This window comes from Xenopus laevis, chromosome 3S (genome assembly GCF_017654675.1).
Source record: "Xenopus laevis strain J_2021 chromosome 3S, Xenopus_laevis_v10.1, whole genome shotgun sequence".
Classification (NCBI taxonomy): domain Eukaryota; kingdom Metazoa; phylum Chordata; class Amphibia; order Anura; family Pipidae; genus Xenopus; species Xenopus laevis.
The window spans coordinates 131,745,269-131,761,757 of NC_054376.1; the positions used below are offsets into that span (position 1 = coordinate 131,745,269).

General features: G+C 46.6%; 1 protein-coding gene across 1 annotated transcript in view; it reads left to right on the plus strand.

Annotated features, from left to right (window-relative positions):
• The first annotated feature begins 61 nt into the window (after positions 1-61).
• Positions 62-16,489, plus strand: part of neurl4.S (neuralized E3 ubiquitin protein ligase 4 S homeolog) — a 30,722-nt gene continuing 14,294 nt past the window's right edge. Inside the window, exons 1-14 of the mRNA XM_041589016.1 lie at positions 62-223; positions 5,345-5,735; positions 7,748-7,813; positions 9,616-9,890; positions 9,991-10,102; positions 10,195-10,283; positions 11,112-11,184; positions 12,019-12,274; positions 12,674-12,855; positions 12,947-13,032; positions 13,152-13,314; positions 13,398-13,593; positions 13,871-13,947; positions 15,474-15,552. Of these exons, the coding sequence (XP_041444950.1) occupies positions 62-223; positions 5,345-5,735; positions 7,748-7,813; positions 9,616-9,890; positions 9,991-10,102; positions 10,195-10,283; positions 11,112-11,184; positions 12,019-12,274; positions 12,674-12,855; positions 12,947-13,032; positions 13,152-13,314; positions 13,398-13,593; positions 13,871-13,947; positions 15,474-15,552 (2,207 nt within the window). The remainder of the gene's footprint in view (positions 224-5,344; positions 5,736-7,747; positions 7,814-9,615; positions 9,891-9,990; positions 10,103-10,194; positions 10,284-11,111; positions 11,185-12,018; positions 12,275-12,673; positions 12,856-12,946; positions 13,033-13,151; positions 13,315-13,397; positions 13,594-13,870; positions 13,948-15,473; positions 15,553-16,489) is intronic.

Below are 16,489 nucleotides of genomic sequence, written 5' to 3' on the forward strand. Positions count from 1 at the left end.
CGTGGCGTCACATCCGGCAAGAAGGGAATGACAGTTCCGGTGGGGGCGGGGACAAGGCAAGATGGCTGAGCTGCATCCTCGGACCGGCAAATTGGTCTCCCTGAGCAACGGGAACCGAACCGCCGCCCGGAAACAGCCGGCCCAGGAGTTCAACCAGGGACTGGTGCTGAGTGTCCGACCCCTCGGGCCCGGGGAGATCTTCACCGTCCGACTGGATCGTAAGGTACTCGCTGCTAATACACTGGCCTCCCTCTCACTGGCCTTCTATTGGCTCTTGTACAAGTCTACTGAGCTGACTCTCTTTACTGCTGCCTCTACTGCTCACATTCATCTACACTCACACATCTATATATCTATACTTTATATACACACACATCTATATATATATATATCTATACACTTTATATACACACACTTGTATATCTATATGTAAATATCTATATATACACTCACACATCTATATATCTATCTATATACTTTATATACACACACACACACACACACATATATATCTATCTATATATTTTATATACACACACTTGTATATCTATATGTAAATATCTATATAACTAACAAGTATTCACAAAATGTCTCTGTCTTAAATATATTGATAATGGGTTGAGTGCAGAGGACTCTTGTATGTGACTATATATATATATACATATACACACTTTATATGCACACTTATATATATATATATGTACAGTACAGAGAGAAGGAGACACACACTCAGTACATAGAAGTAAGTAGAGAATGTCAGTAATCGGCCCCACACGTAACTGTCAGTTCAGCCCTAACTGTCACTAATACAAAAGCTATTTCCCTTGTGTGTGTGTTCGGCCCAGTCAGTGCAGGACGTATGGGGATGTCCAGAGAGAGAAGAGACATGTTGTATCCGTGTAGAAGAAGTGAAGAAGTTCTCTACAGGCTACTGCTGCTTCCAGCACCTCCTACCAAACTCCCATTGACTTGAATGAAATACAGGAAAGCTGTAAGACATTGAGACTGTGATGGTGAGGCCCAAGTGGCTGCCTGACAGTTTGTTTCCATGTTGGAAGGCCCAAGAAGTACTGACTTTCCTACTGGAATGTGCCCTGATTCAGTGCCGTAACTAGAGGGGGCGGGCCCTGGTGCGTGACGCGCAACCGGGCCCCGCCCCCCTCCGTACACGACTGATTTCACTGGCGAGCGGGCTGCCGGGGGTCCCTGAGGGGGTGCGGACCCTGGTCCACTCGCACCCCCTGCTCCCCTGGTAGTTCCGCCACTGCCCTGATTGGCATTGGAGGGACATTCCTGCTTTACTATAAGCTTCACATATGGATTCTGCTATCCATCTCTTTGAGGCTCAGGACCCCCCTCTGTGTCCCCCAAATAGTATGACAAGTACATCAGTCTGAATTCTCGTAACATAAGTCTTTAGAGGTCTGACTTGATATTAACCTCACACTGTTGGTCTGAGTCCTGAGACTGCAGAGTCAGTATCACTATGTCTTGCTTTACATGGGAGGCTGAGACCATTTCAGGAAGAAAGGATGGATTAGTACAAAGTACTGCCTCGTCTGGATCACATCTCAAGCCATGGACATTTGCAGGATAGAGAAGCTAATTCCAATACTCTCCTTGCTGAAGCTATAGCCAGTAACAAGACCAGCTTCAGAGTTAAGAACGTCAATTCCACAGAATCAATGGCTCAAATGGAAATGCCGGCAGGGCCTACAAATCCCAAGGAGCAACTGGACTTTTAGTCGGTGGTCTATAAGCCTTGAACAAAATCATTTGGATTCAGGAAGTTCTGCCCATTGTATGTGAAATAAGGCTGCCAGGGCTGATATCTGCACTTTGAGTGATGTGACGCCTAAATGCATATCAAATCCAGATTGCAGGAATTGAAGGATTGGTGGTGATTTGTAGTTATTATATGCTAAGCCTTTAGTCTTGCACCAGCAAATAAAAATACACCATATTCAATGGTGAGCTCTGGTTGTTGTTGGGCATCTTGCTGACAGTACAGTCTCAAGTACTGCTGGTGGAAATCCCTTTTGTTTCCAGATACTGGATTTAAGAGAAAAGCCGTTAAACTCAGCTTGTCCACATCTGGGTACCAGGAGGGACCTTGCGTTAGAAGGTCCGGCATGAGAGGTAATCGGAAGGGCTGGTCTCCAGGCAAAGTTATTACGTCTGCGAACCAGCTTCATTCCGGCACAACTAGAATTGTCGGAATCCCTTCCCAGCGAATCTTTACGAGGGTTTGTTGTAACGTCAGAATGGGTGGAAAAGCATAAGCCATCCGGAAAGACCAAGCGTAGCAAGCGCGTCTACAGCCTCTGCCATTTGGTCCCTGGTCCTGGAGAAGGATCTTTGCAGTTGAGAGTTGTGCCTGGGAGCCATGACATCCACACACTGAGTGCCCCACGTGTCCGTAGTCAGTTGGAACACCTAGTCCTTGAGTTTCCACTCTCCTGGGTCTAGTGTTTTGCTGTAGAACAGCTCGAAGGGTTAAGACAATGGTCAGGAGATGCAGCTTCCAAAAACAGATTAGTGTCCTTTAAACTGAAGGTTTGAGTAAAAACCTTGGAAATGCTCTCTTGGTGGTACTAAGGTCACTTTCCTTTTTTCTCTTGAAGGTCTTGAACAATTGTGGTGGTGGCTTCCGCTTTGACGGGATCTGTAGGTTGTTTTGAAGGAAATCTTTTGAAAAGAAATTCTGAGACCTGTATGTAATTATTTTGAGTACCCACGGGTCTGAAATGGAATTCTGCCAAACTTTTGCAAACTGTTGCAGTCTTCCTCCCACCTTGAAGGTGTCTTGGGTTGCAAGTATTTTGCTTGTCTGGTTCAGACCATTCATCTGAAATAATCGGAGTAACTGATCTGCTTGTGAGTGTTACCCAGAACTTGCTCTACTTTAGAGACGTGTTTAATTTCTAAAATATCACACAGGTACTTAAGGAGCAATTTAATGTCATCTAGTTGTTTAGAAGTAACAGTCTCATCTGATAGGGAAGTATCTGAATCCGATAAATCACTATTATTTTGGTCAGAATCTGAACCCGAATGAGACTCAGTCTGATGAATGAAACACAACAGTCACTTGAGCCTTAGACTTGGCTTTGGGCCGAGTAGGGACTTGTACTTGGCTGGCTACTGCCTGTTGTACTGAAGAATGAATGTGAGATTGTAACCATCCGAAGAACTGACACAATTGCTCATTAGTAGCATTAGAGGATGAAGAAAAATCCTGTGGCACCGACTGTGATTGTGGTGAATTTTGTGCTGGACTGGATGGAGCAGGAGAAAATTGAGGTGGGGTCGGAGGGTCCTGAACAGCATGTACCATGGCAATGGTTAGACAGGGATTAGGGCTGCTCTAAATCAACATCTGAATCTGCAGAATGAACTGACAACCATGTTGGGTAACGTAGGAGGAGAAGGACTTGCTGTTAATGTCTCCTTTCTTTTTCTACTCTTTCTGGTTGGCCTATTAGGCTTTTTATGTAATTCAGAAGGAAGTGCAGCTAAATCTTCAATATGATCAAAAAGCTCCTCAGATTGTGCCATTGTCAAGTATTAAAGGGGTGGTCCACCTTCAAACAACAGATCACCAGAAATAACGACTTTTTCCAATGACCTTCTATTTTCTATGTGTCGCCGTTTTTCTAATTTTGAAGTATAAAGTGTAATTTTTCACCTTCTGAAGCAGCTCTGGGAGGGGGGGGGTCGCTGACCCTGTAAACTGTTCTAAATTGATACATTTAGTTGATACATTTGTTATGTTTCTCCCTGCTGAGCAGAGTCCCTGAGTTTCATTACCGGCAGTTGTCAGAATTGATACAATAGTTACTGATACTCCAGAGATGAGAAATGAATCAACTAAATGTTGTAAAATTGTAACAGAATCTGCACCTGAATTACTGAGTTGCCAGACTCAAACACCAACATTCAACTTTACACTTAGATTTAGGGAAAAACAATAAAAAATAAATAATGGAAAGTAAATGAAGTGTCTTTATTTCTGGGGGAAAATCTTAAAACAACTGATTTAAAAAAAGTGTTTGAAAGATGAACGACCCCTTTAAGCCAGTAGAGAAATCCCTACCCCTTGTAAATAATGTAAAACATACAGAGTAAGTTAGGTAACGTAACTGTGACCGTACGCTGCACGCACTCCCTGGTGATGTCACTGCGCCAGCTGAACTGACGCGCTTCTATACAGTACAGAGATCTATACAGTACAGAGATCTATACACAGTACAGAGATCTATACAGTACAGAGATCTATACAGTACAGAGATCTATACACAGTACAGAGATCTATACACAGTACAGAGATCTATACACCGTACAGAGATCTATACACCGTACAGAGATCTATACACCGTACAGAGATCTATACACCGTACAGAGATCTATACACCGTACAGAGATCTATACACAGTACAGAGATCTATACACAGTACAGAGATCTATACAGTACAGAGATCTATACACAGTACAGAGATCTATACACAGTACAGAGATCTATACACAGTACAGAGATCTATACACAGTACAGAGATCTATACACAGTACAGAGATCTATACACCGTACAGAGATCTATACACCGTACAGAGATCTATACACAGTACAGAGATCTATACACAGTACAGAGATCTATACACAGTACAGAGATCTATACACAGTACAGAGATCTATACACAGTACAGAGATCTATACACAGTACAGAGATCTATACACAGTACAGAGATCTATACACAGTACAGAGATCTATACACAGTACAGAGATCTATACACAGTACAGAGATCTATACACAGTACAGAGATCTATACACAGTACAGAGATCTATACACAGTACAGAGATCTATACACAGTACAGAGATCTATACACAGTACAGAGATCTATACACAGTACAGAGATCTATACACCGTACAGAGATCTATACACCGTACAGCTATACACCGTACAGAGATCTATACACCGTACAGAGATCTATACACCGTACAGAGATCTATACACCGTACAGAGATCTATACACCGTACAGAGATCTATACACCGTACAGAGATCTATACACCGTACAGAGATCTATACACCGTACAGAGATCTATACACCGTACAGAGATCTATACACCGTACAGAGATCTATACACAGTACCGCGATCGATCTATACAGTACAGAGATCTATACACAGTACCGCGATCGATCTATACAGTACAGAGATCTATACACAGTACCGCGATCGATCTATACAGTACAGAGCTCTATATATAATACAGAGATTTATACGATACAGAGACATCTATAGAATACAGTGACTCCTATAACCTGAGTCCTTCCCTTGCAGATGAATTCCTGGAGTGGATCTATGGAGATCGGACTGACCACACAAGACCCGGCCTTTCTGGATTTCCCCAGCAGTGCCACAGGCCTGAAAGGCGGCTCTTGGATTGTATCCGGATGTTCCGTGCTTGAGGATGGCCGCTCTGTTCTAGAGGAATATGGACAAGATCTGGATCAGTTAGGAGAAGGCGACCGTGTTGGGGTTCAGCGCTCCTTATCTGGGGAGCTCCACCTGTGGGTGAATGGTAGAGACTGTGGAGTGGCATCTTCTGGTGTTCCCCCCCGAGTCTGGGCTGTAGTGGATCTCTATGGGAAATGCACTCAGATCACTGTTTTGTCCTGTCAGCCCCCCCCTGAGGAGGAGGAAGAGGAGGAGGAAGCAGAGGAGCAAGAAGGTAAAAGACCACTCCCTCTGTTCATAAATTCTTATGAACTATAAGTAACATGACCTATCCCATAATCACATCCTAACGTTTAATTGGACATTCCTGATCAATGTGATTTGGAATTCTTTATAGTCAGCTTATGGGTCAAATAGGGAATGGTATAGAGGTACTGAGGGGTAGGAATAGGGAAGGGTATAGAGATACTGAGGGGTAGGAATAGGGAAGGGTATAGAGATACTGAGGGGTAGGAATAGGGAAGGGTATAGAGGTACTGAGGGGTAGGAATAGGGACGGGTATAGAGGTACTGAGGGGTAGGAATAGGGACGGGTATAGAGGTACTGAGGGGTAGGAATAGGGAAGGGTATAGAGGTACTGAGGGGTAGGAATAGGGAAGGGTATAGAGATACTGAGGGGTAGGAATAGGGAAGGGTATAGAGATACTGAGGGGTAGGAATAGGGAAGGGTATAGAGGTACTGAGGGGTAGGAATAGGGAAGGGTATAGAGGTACTGAGGGGTAGGAATAGGGAAGGGTATAGAGATACTGAGGGGTAGGAATAGGGAAGGGTATAGAGGTACTGAGGGGTAGGAATAGGGACGGGTATAGAGGTACTGAGGGGTAGGAATAGGGACGGGTATAGAGGTACTGAGGGGTAGGAATAGGGAAGGGTATAGAGGTACTGAGGGGTAGGAATAGGGAAGGGTATAGAGATACTGAGGGGTAGGAATAGGGAAGGGTATAGAGATACTGAGGGGTAGGAATAGGGAAGGGTATAGAGGTACTGAGGGGTAGGAATAGGGAAGGGTATAGAGGTACTGAGGGGTAGGAATAGGGAAGGGTATAGAGATACTGAGGGGTAGGAATAGGGAAGGGTATAGAGATACTGAGGGGTAGGAATAGGGACGGATATAGAGATACTGAGGGGTAGGAATAGGGACGGGTATAGAGATACTGAGGGGTAGGAATAGGGACGGATATAGAGATACTGAGGGGTAGGAATAGGGACGGGTATAGAGATACTGAGGGGTAGGAATAGGGACGGGTATAGAGATACTGAGGGGTAGGAATAGGGACGGGTATAGAGATACTGAGGGGTAGGAATAGGGAAGGGTATAGAGGTACTGAGGGGTAGGAATAGGGAAGGGTATAGAGGTACTGAGGGGTAGGAATAGGGACGGGTATAGAGGTACTGAGGGGTAGGAATAGGGAAGGGTATAGAGGTACTGAGGGGTAGGAATAGGGAAGGGTATAGAGATACTGAGGGGTAGGAATAGGGACGGGTATAGAGATACTGAGGGGTAGGAATAGGGACGGGTATAGAGGTACTGAGGGGTAGGAATAGGGAAGGGTATAGAGGTACTGAGGGGTAGGAATAGGGAAGGATATAGAGGTACTGAGGGGTAGGAATAGGGAAGGGTATAGAGGTACTGAGGGGTAGGAATAGGGAAGGGTATAGAGGTACTGAGGGGTAGGAATAGGGAAGGGTATAGAGATACTGAGGGGTAGGAATAGGGACGGGTATAGAGGTACATGGCAGGTGCATATAAATTGGGACAGGTCAATGATTAGTTTAATTTTAGGGCCTGTGCATACCAAGTTGCTAGGAGACCACATCACATAAGCAGATATTAAGAGGACAGATTTATGGCTGATCTGTAGAAACATGTAGAGATGTGGGACAAATCCAAGGCAGCAACTGGACTGCAAGACTTCTTTATTGGGATAGAGGTACACAACATGTTTAGGGCAGCGCCAGTTGTCAAGTGTTACACATATTTCTACAGATTGACCTAATTGGGATATCACGCACAGGATACCCCGTGGGAAAGAGATTTGGTGAGCTTCACTTGTACTCTCAATTGCAGATATATGGCTGATCCCTTTTCAGATCTTGTTTGGGAGGTCATACATTTTTCCTACAATATCTTTGCCCTGCTACACACCAGTACCAGTATGATCTTCCTATAGTCCATATATCTGTTACTGGGCTTACTACCTTCATCATCCTCCTCTCTCTGCAGTTTCCCTTCTCCCCCTGGGGCAGTCGAGGCCGGATAAATTCCCCAACACCCTGGACACTGACAGTGGTAAGTCAGATCAAAGGAACTGCTTTTGTTCCCCAAAGTGACAGGCTGTGGTGTGGGTATAAGGAGGAATGAGAGAGTGTTATCCCCTCCATCACTCCTTGTGTTCCCCAAAGTGACAGGCTGTGGGTATAAGGAGGAATGAGAGAGTGTTATCCCCTCCATCACTCCTTGTGTTCCCCAAAGTGACAGGCTGTGGGTATAAGGAGGAATGAGAGAGTGTTATCCCCTCCATCACTCCTTGTGTTCTCCAAAGTGACAGGTTGTGGGTATGAGGAGGAATGAGAGAGTGTTATTCCTCTCCTTACTCCTTGTGTTCTCCAAAGTGACAGGTTGTGGGTATAAGGAGGAATGAGAGAGCGCTATCCCCTCCCTTGCTCCTTGTGTTCCCCAAAGTGACATGTTGTGGGTATGAGGAGGAATGAGAGAGCGCTATCCCCTCCCTTACTCCTTGTGTTCTCCAAAGTGACAGGTTGTGGGTATAAGGAGAAATGAGAGAGCGCTATCCCCTCCCTTACTCCTTGTGTTCCCCAAAGTGACAGGTTGTGGGTATGAGGAGGAATGAGAGAGCGCTATCTCCTCCCTTACTCCTTGTGTTCTCCAAAGTGACAGGTTGTGGGTATGAGGAGGAATGAGAGAGCGCTATCCCCTCCCTTACTCCTTGTGTTCTCCAAACTGACAGGTTGTGGGTATGAGGAGGAATGAGAGAGCGCTATCCCCTCCCTTACTCCTTGTGTTCTCCAAAGTGACAGGTTGTGGGTATAAGGAGGAATGAGAGAGCGCTATCCCCTCCCTTACTCCTTGTGTTCCCCAAAGTGACAGGTTGTGGGTATAAGGAGGAATGAGAGAGCGCTATCCCCTCCCTTACTCCTTGTGTTCTCCAAAGTGACAGGTTGTGGGTATAAGGAGGAATGAGAGAGCGCTATCCCCTCCCTTACTCCTTGTGTTCTCCAAAGTGACAGGTTGTGGGTATAAGGAGGAATGAGAGAGCGCTATCCCCTCCCTTACTCCTTGTGTTCTCCAAAGTGACAGGTTGTGGGTATAAGGTGGAATGAGAGAGCGCTATCCCCTCCCTTACTCCTTGAGTTGTCCAAAGTGACAGGTTGTGGGTATAAGGAGGAATGAGAGAGTGCTGTTACCTCCTCCCTTACTCCTTGTGTTCCCCAAAGTGACAGGTTGTGGGTATAAGGAGGAATGAGAGAGCGCTATCCCCTCCCTTACTCCTTGTGTTCTCCAAAGTGACAGGTTGTGGGTATAAGGAGGAATGAGAGAGTGCTGTTACCTCCTCCCTTACTCCTTGTGTTCCCCAAAGTGACAGGTTGTGGGTATGAGGAGGAATGAGAGAGCGCTACCCCCTCCCTTACTCCTTGTGTTCTCCAAAGTGACAGGTTGTGGGTATAAGGAGGAATGAGAGAGCGCTATCCCCTCCCTTACTCCTTGTGTTCTCCAAAGTGACAGGTTGTGGGTATGAGGAGGAATGAGAGAGCGCTATCCCCTCCCTTACTCCTTGTGTTCTCCAAAGTGACAGGTTGTGGGTATAAGGAGGAATGAGAGAGCGCTATCCCCTCCCTTACTCCTTGTGTTCTCCAAAGTGACAGGTTGTGGGTATGAGGAGGAATGAGAGAGTGTTATCCCCTCCCTTACTCCTTCTGTTCCCCAAAGTGACAGGTTGTGGGTATGAGGAGGAATGAGAGAGCGCTATCCCCTCCCTTACTCCTTGTGTTCCCCAAATGACAGGTTGTGGGTATGAGGAGGAATGAGAGAGTGCTGTTACCTCCTCCCTTACTCCTTGTGTTCCTCCCCAGAGTTCCCAAGCACGGAGCTGTCGGCAGTTGTCAGTAATGCCATTCTCTCTGCATATAACGGAAGCCTCCTAAGTGTCAGCTTAGGCTCCCCTCCAGCTGCCATTGACCACTCTCCCCAAACTTCAAATGATGCTTTGCTCTTCCATGAGAAGTGTGGAACCCTCATCAAGCTCAGCAATGGCAACAAAACGGCTGAAAGGAGACGGCCGCTGGATGAGTTCAACAATGGAGTGGTCATGACCAACCGCCCTTTGAGAGACTGCGAGATGTTTGAGGTAATGTGGGGAGGAGCCTACAGGGGGCGGGTTATGAGCTCTATTTGCCTTCACGCTCTCTACCTGTGACTGTCTCCCCATCTCTCACCGCTACCTCTAGATACGGATAGATAAGTTGGTTGATAAATGGTCTGGATCCATTGAAATCGGAGTGACCACTCACAACCCCAACAACCTGGAGTATCCAGCCACCATGACTAACTTGCGCTCAGGTGAGTCCCTTCCTCTAGGAGTAGCCCTCGCACCATGTCTCACCTGCAACTGCTGACTCTCCTGTGATGTTTCATGTGTTCCTCCCCCCTAGGGACCATCATGATGAGCGGCTGTGGGATTCTGACCAATGGAAAGGGAACGCGCAGAGAGTACTGTGAGTTTAGCCTGGACGAGTTGCAAGTAAGAATCCTGCTATCTCACCCCACTATCTCACCCCACTATCTCACCCCACTATCTCACCCCACTATCTCACCCCGCTCTTTCTCCCCACTATCTCACCCCTACAATGAGCCCATGAACTGGTGAGGATCTCATTGGGACATTGCTGAAGTGAGATACTTAGCTGAGTCTGTGGAGCAAATCTTCTGCTTCTCCAATAAATCTCATCATGTCCAACATCTCATGGACCATTTCTGGTTCTGAAGTTTCCATATTTCCTGGCAGTTTGGTGTGTGTATCTGTGGGTGTATCTGTGGGTGGGTGAGGCTGTGTCTCTGTATGTGTGTGTCTGTCTTTGTCTGTGCATCTCTGTGTATCTGTGGGTGTGTTTTTGTGTGTATCTGTATGTGTGTGGGTGTGTATCTGTGGTTCTGTGTCTGTGTGTTTGTGTCTCTGTCTGTGTGTCTGTTCATCTCTGTGTGTGTATATGTCTGTGTGTCTGACTGTGCATGTTTGTGTGTATCTGTGTGTGTGTCTGTGTGTGTGTCTGTGCATGTTTGTGTGTATCTGTGGGTGTGTCTGTGTATGTGTGTGTGTGTGTCTGTGCATCTCTGTGTGTCTGACTGTGCATGTTTGTGTGTATCTGGGGTGTCTGTCTTTGTGTTTGTGCATCTCTGTGTGTGTGTCTGTGTGTGTCTGTGTGTGTCTGTGGGTGTCTGTCTTTGTGTTTGTGCATCTCTGTGTGTGTGTGTGTGTGTGTGTGTGTGTGTGTGTGTCTGTGAATACCTGACCTAATGCACTAACCCTATTACAATATAGAAGAACTCACTGCCTTCTGTCCCCACGTAGGAAGGAGATCACATAGGCCTTACACGGAAATCTAATGGGGCGCTGCACTTCTATATTAATGGCTTGGATCAAGGTGAGTGGAGCTCCTCTCTCCTAAACTGCAATCTCATCCTAAAGCCCCAACTGTTCCTTCTTCTGCAGTATCTCACACATTTCCTACTTGTCTGGGTCCTCTGCCCTGCCACCTTCTGAATTAGCCCCTCCCCTCCTGTTAGATCCTTCATTTGTGTTACATTCTTATAGGATTTCTGACATGCCATCTTCCCAATGAAACCAGTACCCTGCCCTTTCTGTAGGCACCATCTCTACTCTGCCCCCCTTTCTGTAGGCACCATCGCTACCCTGCCCCCCTTTCTGTAGGCACCATCGCTACCCTGCCCCCCTTTCTGTAGGCACCATCGCTACCCTGCCCCCCTTTCTGTAGGCACCATCGCTACCCTGCCCCCCTTTCTGTAGGCACCATCGCTACCCTGCCCCCCTTTCTGTAGGCACCATCGCTACCCTGCCCCCCTTTCTGTAGGCACCATCGCTACCCTGCCCCCTTTCTGTAGGCACCATCGCTACCCTGCCCCCCCTTTCTGTAGGCACCATCGCTACCCTGCCCCCTTTCTGTAGGCACCATCGCTACCCTGCCCCCCTTTCTGTAGGCACCATCGCTACCCCTGCCCCCCTTTCTGTAGGCACCATCGCTACCCTGCCCCCCTTTCTGTAGGCACCATCACTACCCTGCCCCCCTTTCTGTAGGCACCATCGCTACCCTGCCCCCCTTTCTGTAGGCACCATGTCTGTCTGTTTTATGCATTGCCACATTCTGTAGGACAATCGGTCTCATTAGCAGGACTGTAATTGTTTATATCAATATATCTGCACTTCATCTCTTTGGATGATCCAACCTTATGTTCCCCAGGTGTGGCATCGTGCCAGACCCCACCCGTGGTATATGGGGTCGTAGATCTTTATGGAATGGCTGTGAAAGTGACAATTGTGCACAACCACAATCACGCTGACCGGCTGAGGAGAAACAACGCCATTCTGCGAGCGCGGTCACCTGACACTGGGAGACAAAACGCATCTACTCCAGAACCCGGCCAACTGCTCTTCCACTCAAACTGTGGCCAAAAAGCTTCCATCATCAATGGGGGCCGGACAGCACTGAGACCTCAGTATGTACCTGTGTTCATGTGGCTCGGCTATAGTGTGGCAGTGACTGGCCAGGCTGTAGTGCTAGTGCCCTGCTGTGCTGCTCAATGGCTTGGCTACCGTACAAAGCACGTCTTTTTTTTTACTGCCTCGTACGGGGGGGGGGGGGGGAGGTGGAGGGACTAGTCAAGCAATGGGGGACAATAGGACACTGATAGCAGCAGGTAATTGTAGAACGTGGAAGAACACTACTAGAACATTAATGGCAACTTTTGGGGGAGGAGCAAGGGGTTTCGCTTAAGCCGCGGGTGGGACTAGAACCAGAACTAGGTGGACTCTTTGCCCCTGATCTGTACAGGATCTGTGTATATATACAGGTATGTGGCTCATCCCTCCCATGTGATTGTGTCTCCTCTGAGCAGCGCCACGGATGACTTTAACCACGGAGTGGTGCTCAGTAACCGACCTCTGCAGAACAACGAGGTGTTCCAAGTGCGAATAGACAAGATGGTGGACAAGTGGGCAGGTTCTATAGAAATCGGTGTGACCACTCATAACCCTGCCTACCTCCAACTTCCATCGACCATGACCAACCTGCGGTCAGGTGAGCTGACACTTTCTCTATTTGTACCCATGTGACTGCACCGTTCCACTGTAGCTCTAACTTGCTCTCTGTTCTTGGGATCATTTGTTAGGAACATGGATGATGACCGGGAATGGAGTCATGCACAATGGAACCACCATCCTTGATGAGTATGGGCATAACCTGGATCGTCTTAAGGTCAGGCAAAAAGGGGATAGCAACCTGCTCATATTTGGGGTTGGAAAGGGAGGCATATGCTTCTCATGGTCGGGGAATGGAGAGAGGAAAGATATAACTTCTTACTCTTCATTCTTCAGGCTGGTGATACAGTAGGGGTCGTACGTCGGGAAGATGGGACATTGAACTTTTTTGTTAATGGTATCGCACAAGGTGTGGCTGCATGGAATGTGCCGCCCAATGTTTTTGCTGTGGTGGATCTGTATGGACAAGCAGCTCAGGCCACAATACTGGATGAGACTGGTAGGTGTACCCTTACCTGCAGTTCTACTTACCTGATGTGCCCCACCTTCCCCCGACTCATTCCCCACCCCTCTCTGTCTCAGATGCATTGCCTCTGCCAGGGGATGAGGATGAAGCTCTTGCTCTCACCCCAGGGACTCCCTGCACCATGCAGTCTCTCTCAGATCTACGCTTCCACCATCTGCATGGCAGCAACGCCTTGATCACCAATGGAGGGCGCTCTGCTTTGCGCAACAACTCCCGCAGCGAATTCAATGACGCCATTGTCATGTCAAGCCGGTAGGTATCAGGCCAGAAGGTAAAAGGTAAAGAACTGTAATGGAATATGGCGACCTGTCTGGGAAACAGAAGGGAGTGCGGTAGACTGGCCTGGAATCTGGAAATTGCTTGAGAATATTGTGCTCTTCCTTCAGTGCAAATGTGCCTGTACCACAACCCTTGGGTAATAATGTCCATCATGTGATCTCATGTATAGAAATATACACTTTATGTAACACTGCATCCTAACGATCCCCATCCTTCTCCCCTTCAATATGATTCCCTGCTTTCTTCCCAGGCCCTTGAGGGATGGTGAGCTCTTTGAGATTGTTATCCAGAAGATGGTAGATCGTTGGTCTGGATCAATAGAGGCAGGTAAGAATGATAAGCAGAAAGGGGAATCTTTTTTTAAGACCTATCCGCAACCAGAGGACCACCAGAATAAATTGGACAAAGCTCCCAAGGTAGATTCAGTCATGGCCCAGACCATATTACCTGTTTGTTTAAAAGACACATTGGAATGCCACATGGAATCCCGACTAATAAGATCTTCTATCCATGAAGTGGCAATGGTTCATTGGCCAGCCTAGCCCTCAAAGCCAGACGCTGGGCACAAGAACTGGCCTGACACCCACCATCATCATCATCGCAACAACAAGGCAGAAGTTGATAAGCTAACCTCTAGCTCTGCTTCCTTGCAGAGGCTGCAAAAAAACTGGTCAAATTAGCGGCCAAAGCAACACCCAATAGGGTGGCCTTTTGGCTTTGCCATTGGCCAGACAATACAGCATCCAAATGGAGACTATCCTTGACCTACAGACCATTTCCTTTGTTTGGCCCAATTTAAGGCAAATCTTAGCAGATGTCACAAGAGAAAGGGCACATACTTGTCCACTGAAAAGTCAGAATTTTGGATGACCTTTTAATGAAAGTGGCTCAAGAGACCAAAGTCACACCTCCTGACACGAGCCAAGCCTGTGTCTGTGACTTCACTTCATTCCACTCAGTCAGAGAATATTCTTAACTTGAGGTTAATCACCTTAACTCAGTCATTTCTGTCTAAAGAGATTGTTTTAACTGAGGGCTGTCTCTGCCCACTCTGGTTCATGGTGTCGTCCTTGGAGGCCAATCCCTTTGACAGGTTTCATCTCTGGCCTCTTCAACTCCACTTTCTGGATCACTGGAACAAGTACCACAGAGACCCTCAGCCACCAGAGACGTTGGGCTGCTGCGCTGGAGTTAGTTTTGGGCTCACTGGTAGATTGTGACCACAGATGCCAGTCTCTTGTTGGGGCCAGTGTACCGGAAACAAACGCTCCGAATGACTTGAGGGGTCATTTATGAACACTCGGCAGATTTGCCTGTAGGCAGTAACCCATAGCAACTAATAGTTGCATCCATTATTCTACTTGCACTTCCTTTCTATTGTGCCAGGTTGAGAGACCCAGGAGCAACATATGTAGAAGCCCTAGCCACTCTGTGGTGTATGTGTTTCTGCCACTAGCCATTCTACCTAGAATAATCCAGAAGATAATATAGAGCAACACTACCACAATCTTTGTAGTGCCGGACTGACCGAGCCGCCGGCATTCAAACCTTGGCCATTGCCTCTTCGACTTTGCTAAGGCCACCTCAACCTCCCAAACCTGTCCATGCTCCATGCGAGCAGCTGTCAGTAGACACTTCTTGGTGTTCCATGATGTTAACCACAACTAGTGCCATAAATTAGTACATATAAAGGTAATTTCACTGAATATGAGGGACCAGTGGAAGAGATAGGAAGATTGCAGTAGATTGGAGGAATATGAAATGGTTAGATTTTTATATTTGTGTTCTACTCCAATTGTATATTCATCACCTGCTTCTTCCTCATATTGACCAATTCTTATGTTTCCTCTTAGGTGTCACTGCCATTAGACCAGAAGATCTGGAGTTTCCCAACACAATGACGGATATTGACTATGACACGTGGATGCTTAGGTAGGACGTTGTCCTCAGAGATCAGACTTTTTCCTATGAGAGCTCTATAATGTGTTTGATGCTTTTAGATTCATTCCATCTTTTGCTCTGTATAGTTGGGTCAGGACTCATTGGATTTACTGTATGTTCTACTCTGTATAGTTGGGTCAGACTCATTGGATTTACTGTATGTTCTGCTCTGTATAGTTGGGTTGGTACTCATTGGATTTACTGTATGTTCTGCTCTGTATAGTTGGGTCAGACTCATTGGATTTACTGTATGTTCTGCTCTGTATAGTTGGGTCAGGACTCATTGGATTTACTGTATGTTCTGCTCTGTATAGTTGGGTCAGACTCATTGGATTTACTGTATGTTCTGCTCTGTATAGTTGGGTCAGACTCATTGGATTTACTGTATGTTCTGCTCTGTATAGTTGGGTCAGGACTCATTGGATTTACTGTATGTTCTGCTCTGTATAGTTGGGTTGGTACTCATTGGATTTACTGTATGTTCTACTCTGTATAGTTGGGTCAGGACTCATTGGATTTACTGTATGTTCTGCTCTGTATAGTTGGGTCAGGACTCATTGGATTTACTGTATGTTCTGCTCTGTATAGTTGGGTTGGTACTCATTGGATTTACTGTATGTTCTGTTCTGTATAGTTGGGTCAGACTCATTGGATTTACTGTATGTTCTACTCTGTATAGTTGGGTCAGACTCATTGGATTTACTGTATGTTCTGCTCTGTATAGTTGGGTCAGACTCATTGGATTTACTGTATGTTCTACTCTGTATAGTTGGGTCAGACTCATTGGATTTACTGTATGTTCTGCTCTGTATAGTTGGGTCGGGACTCATTGGATTTACTGTATGTTCTGCTCTGTATAGTTGGGTCAGATTCATTGGATTTACTGTATGTTCTGCTCTGTATAGTTGGGTCGGGACTCATTGGATTT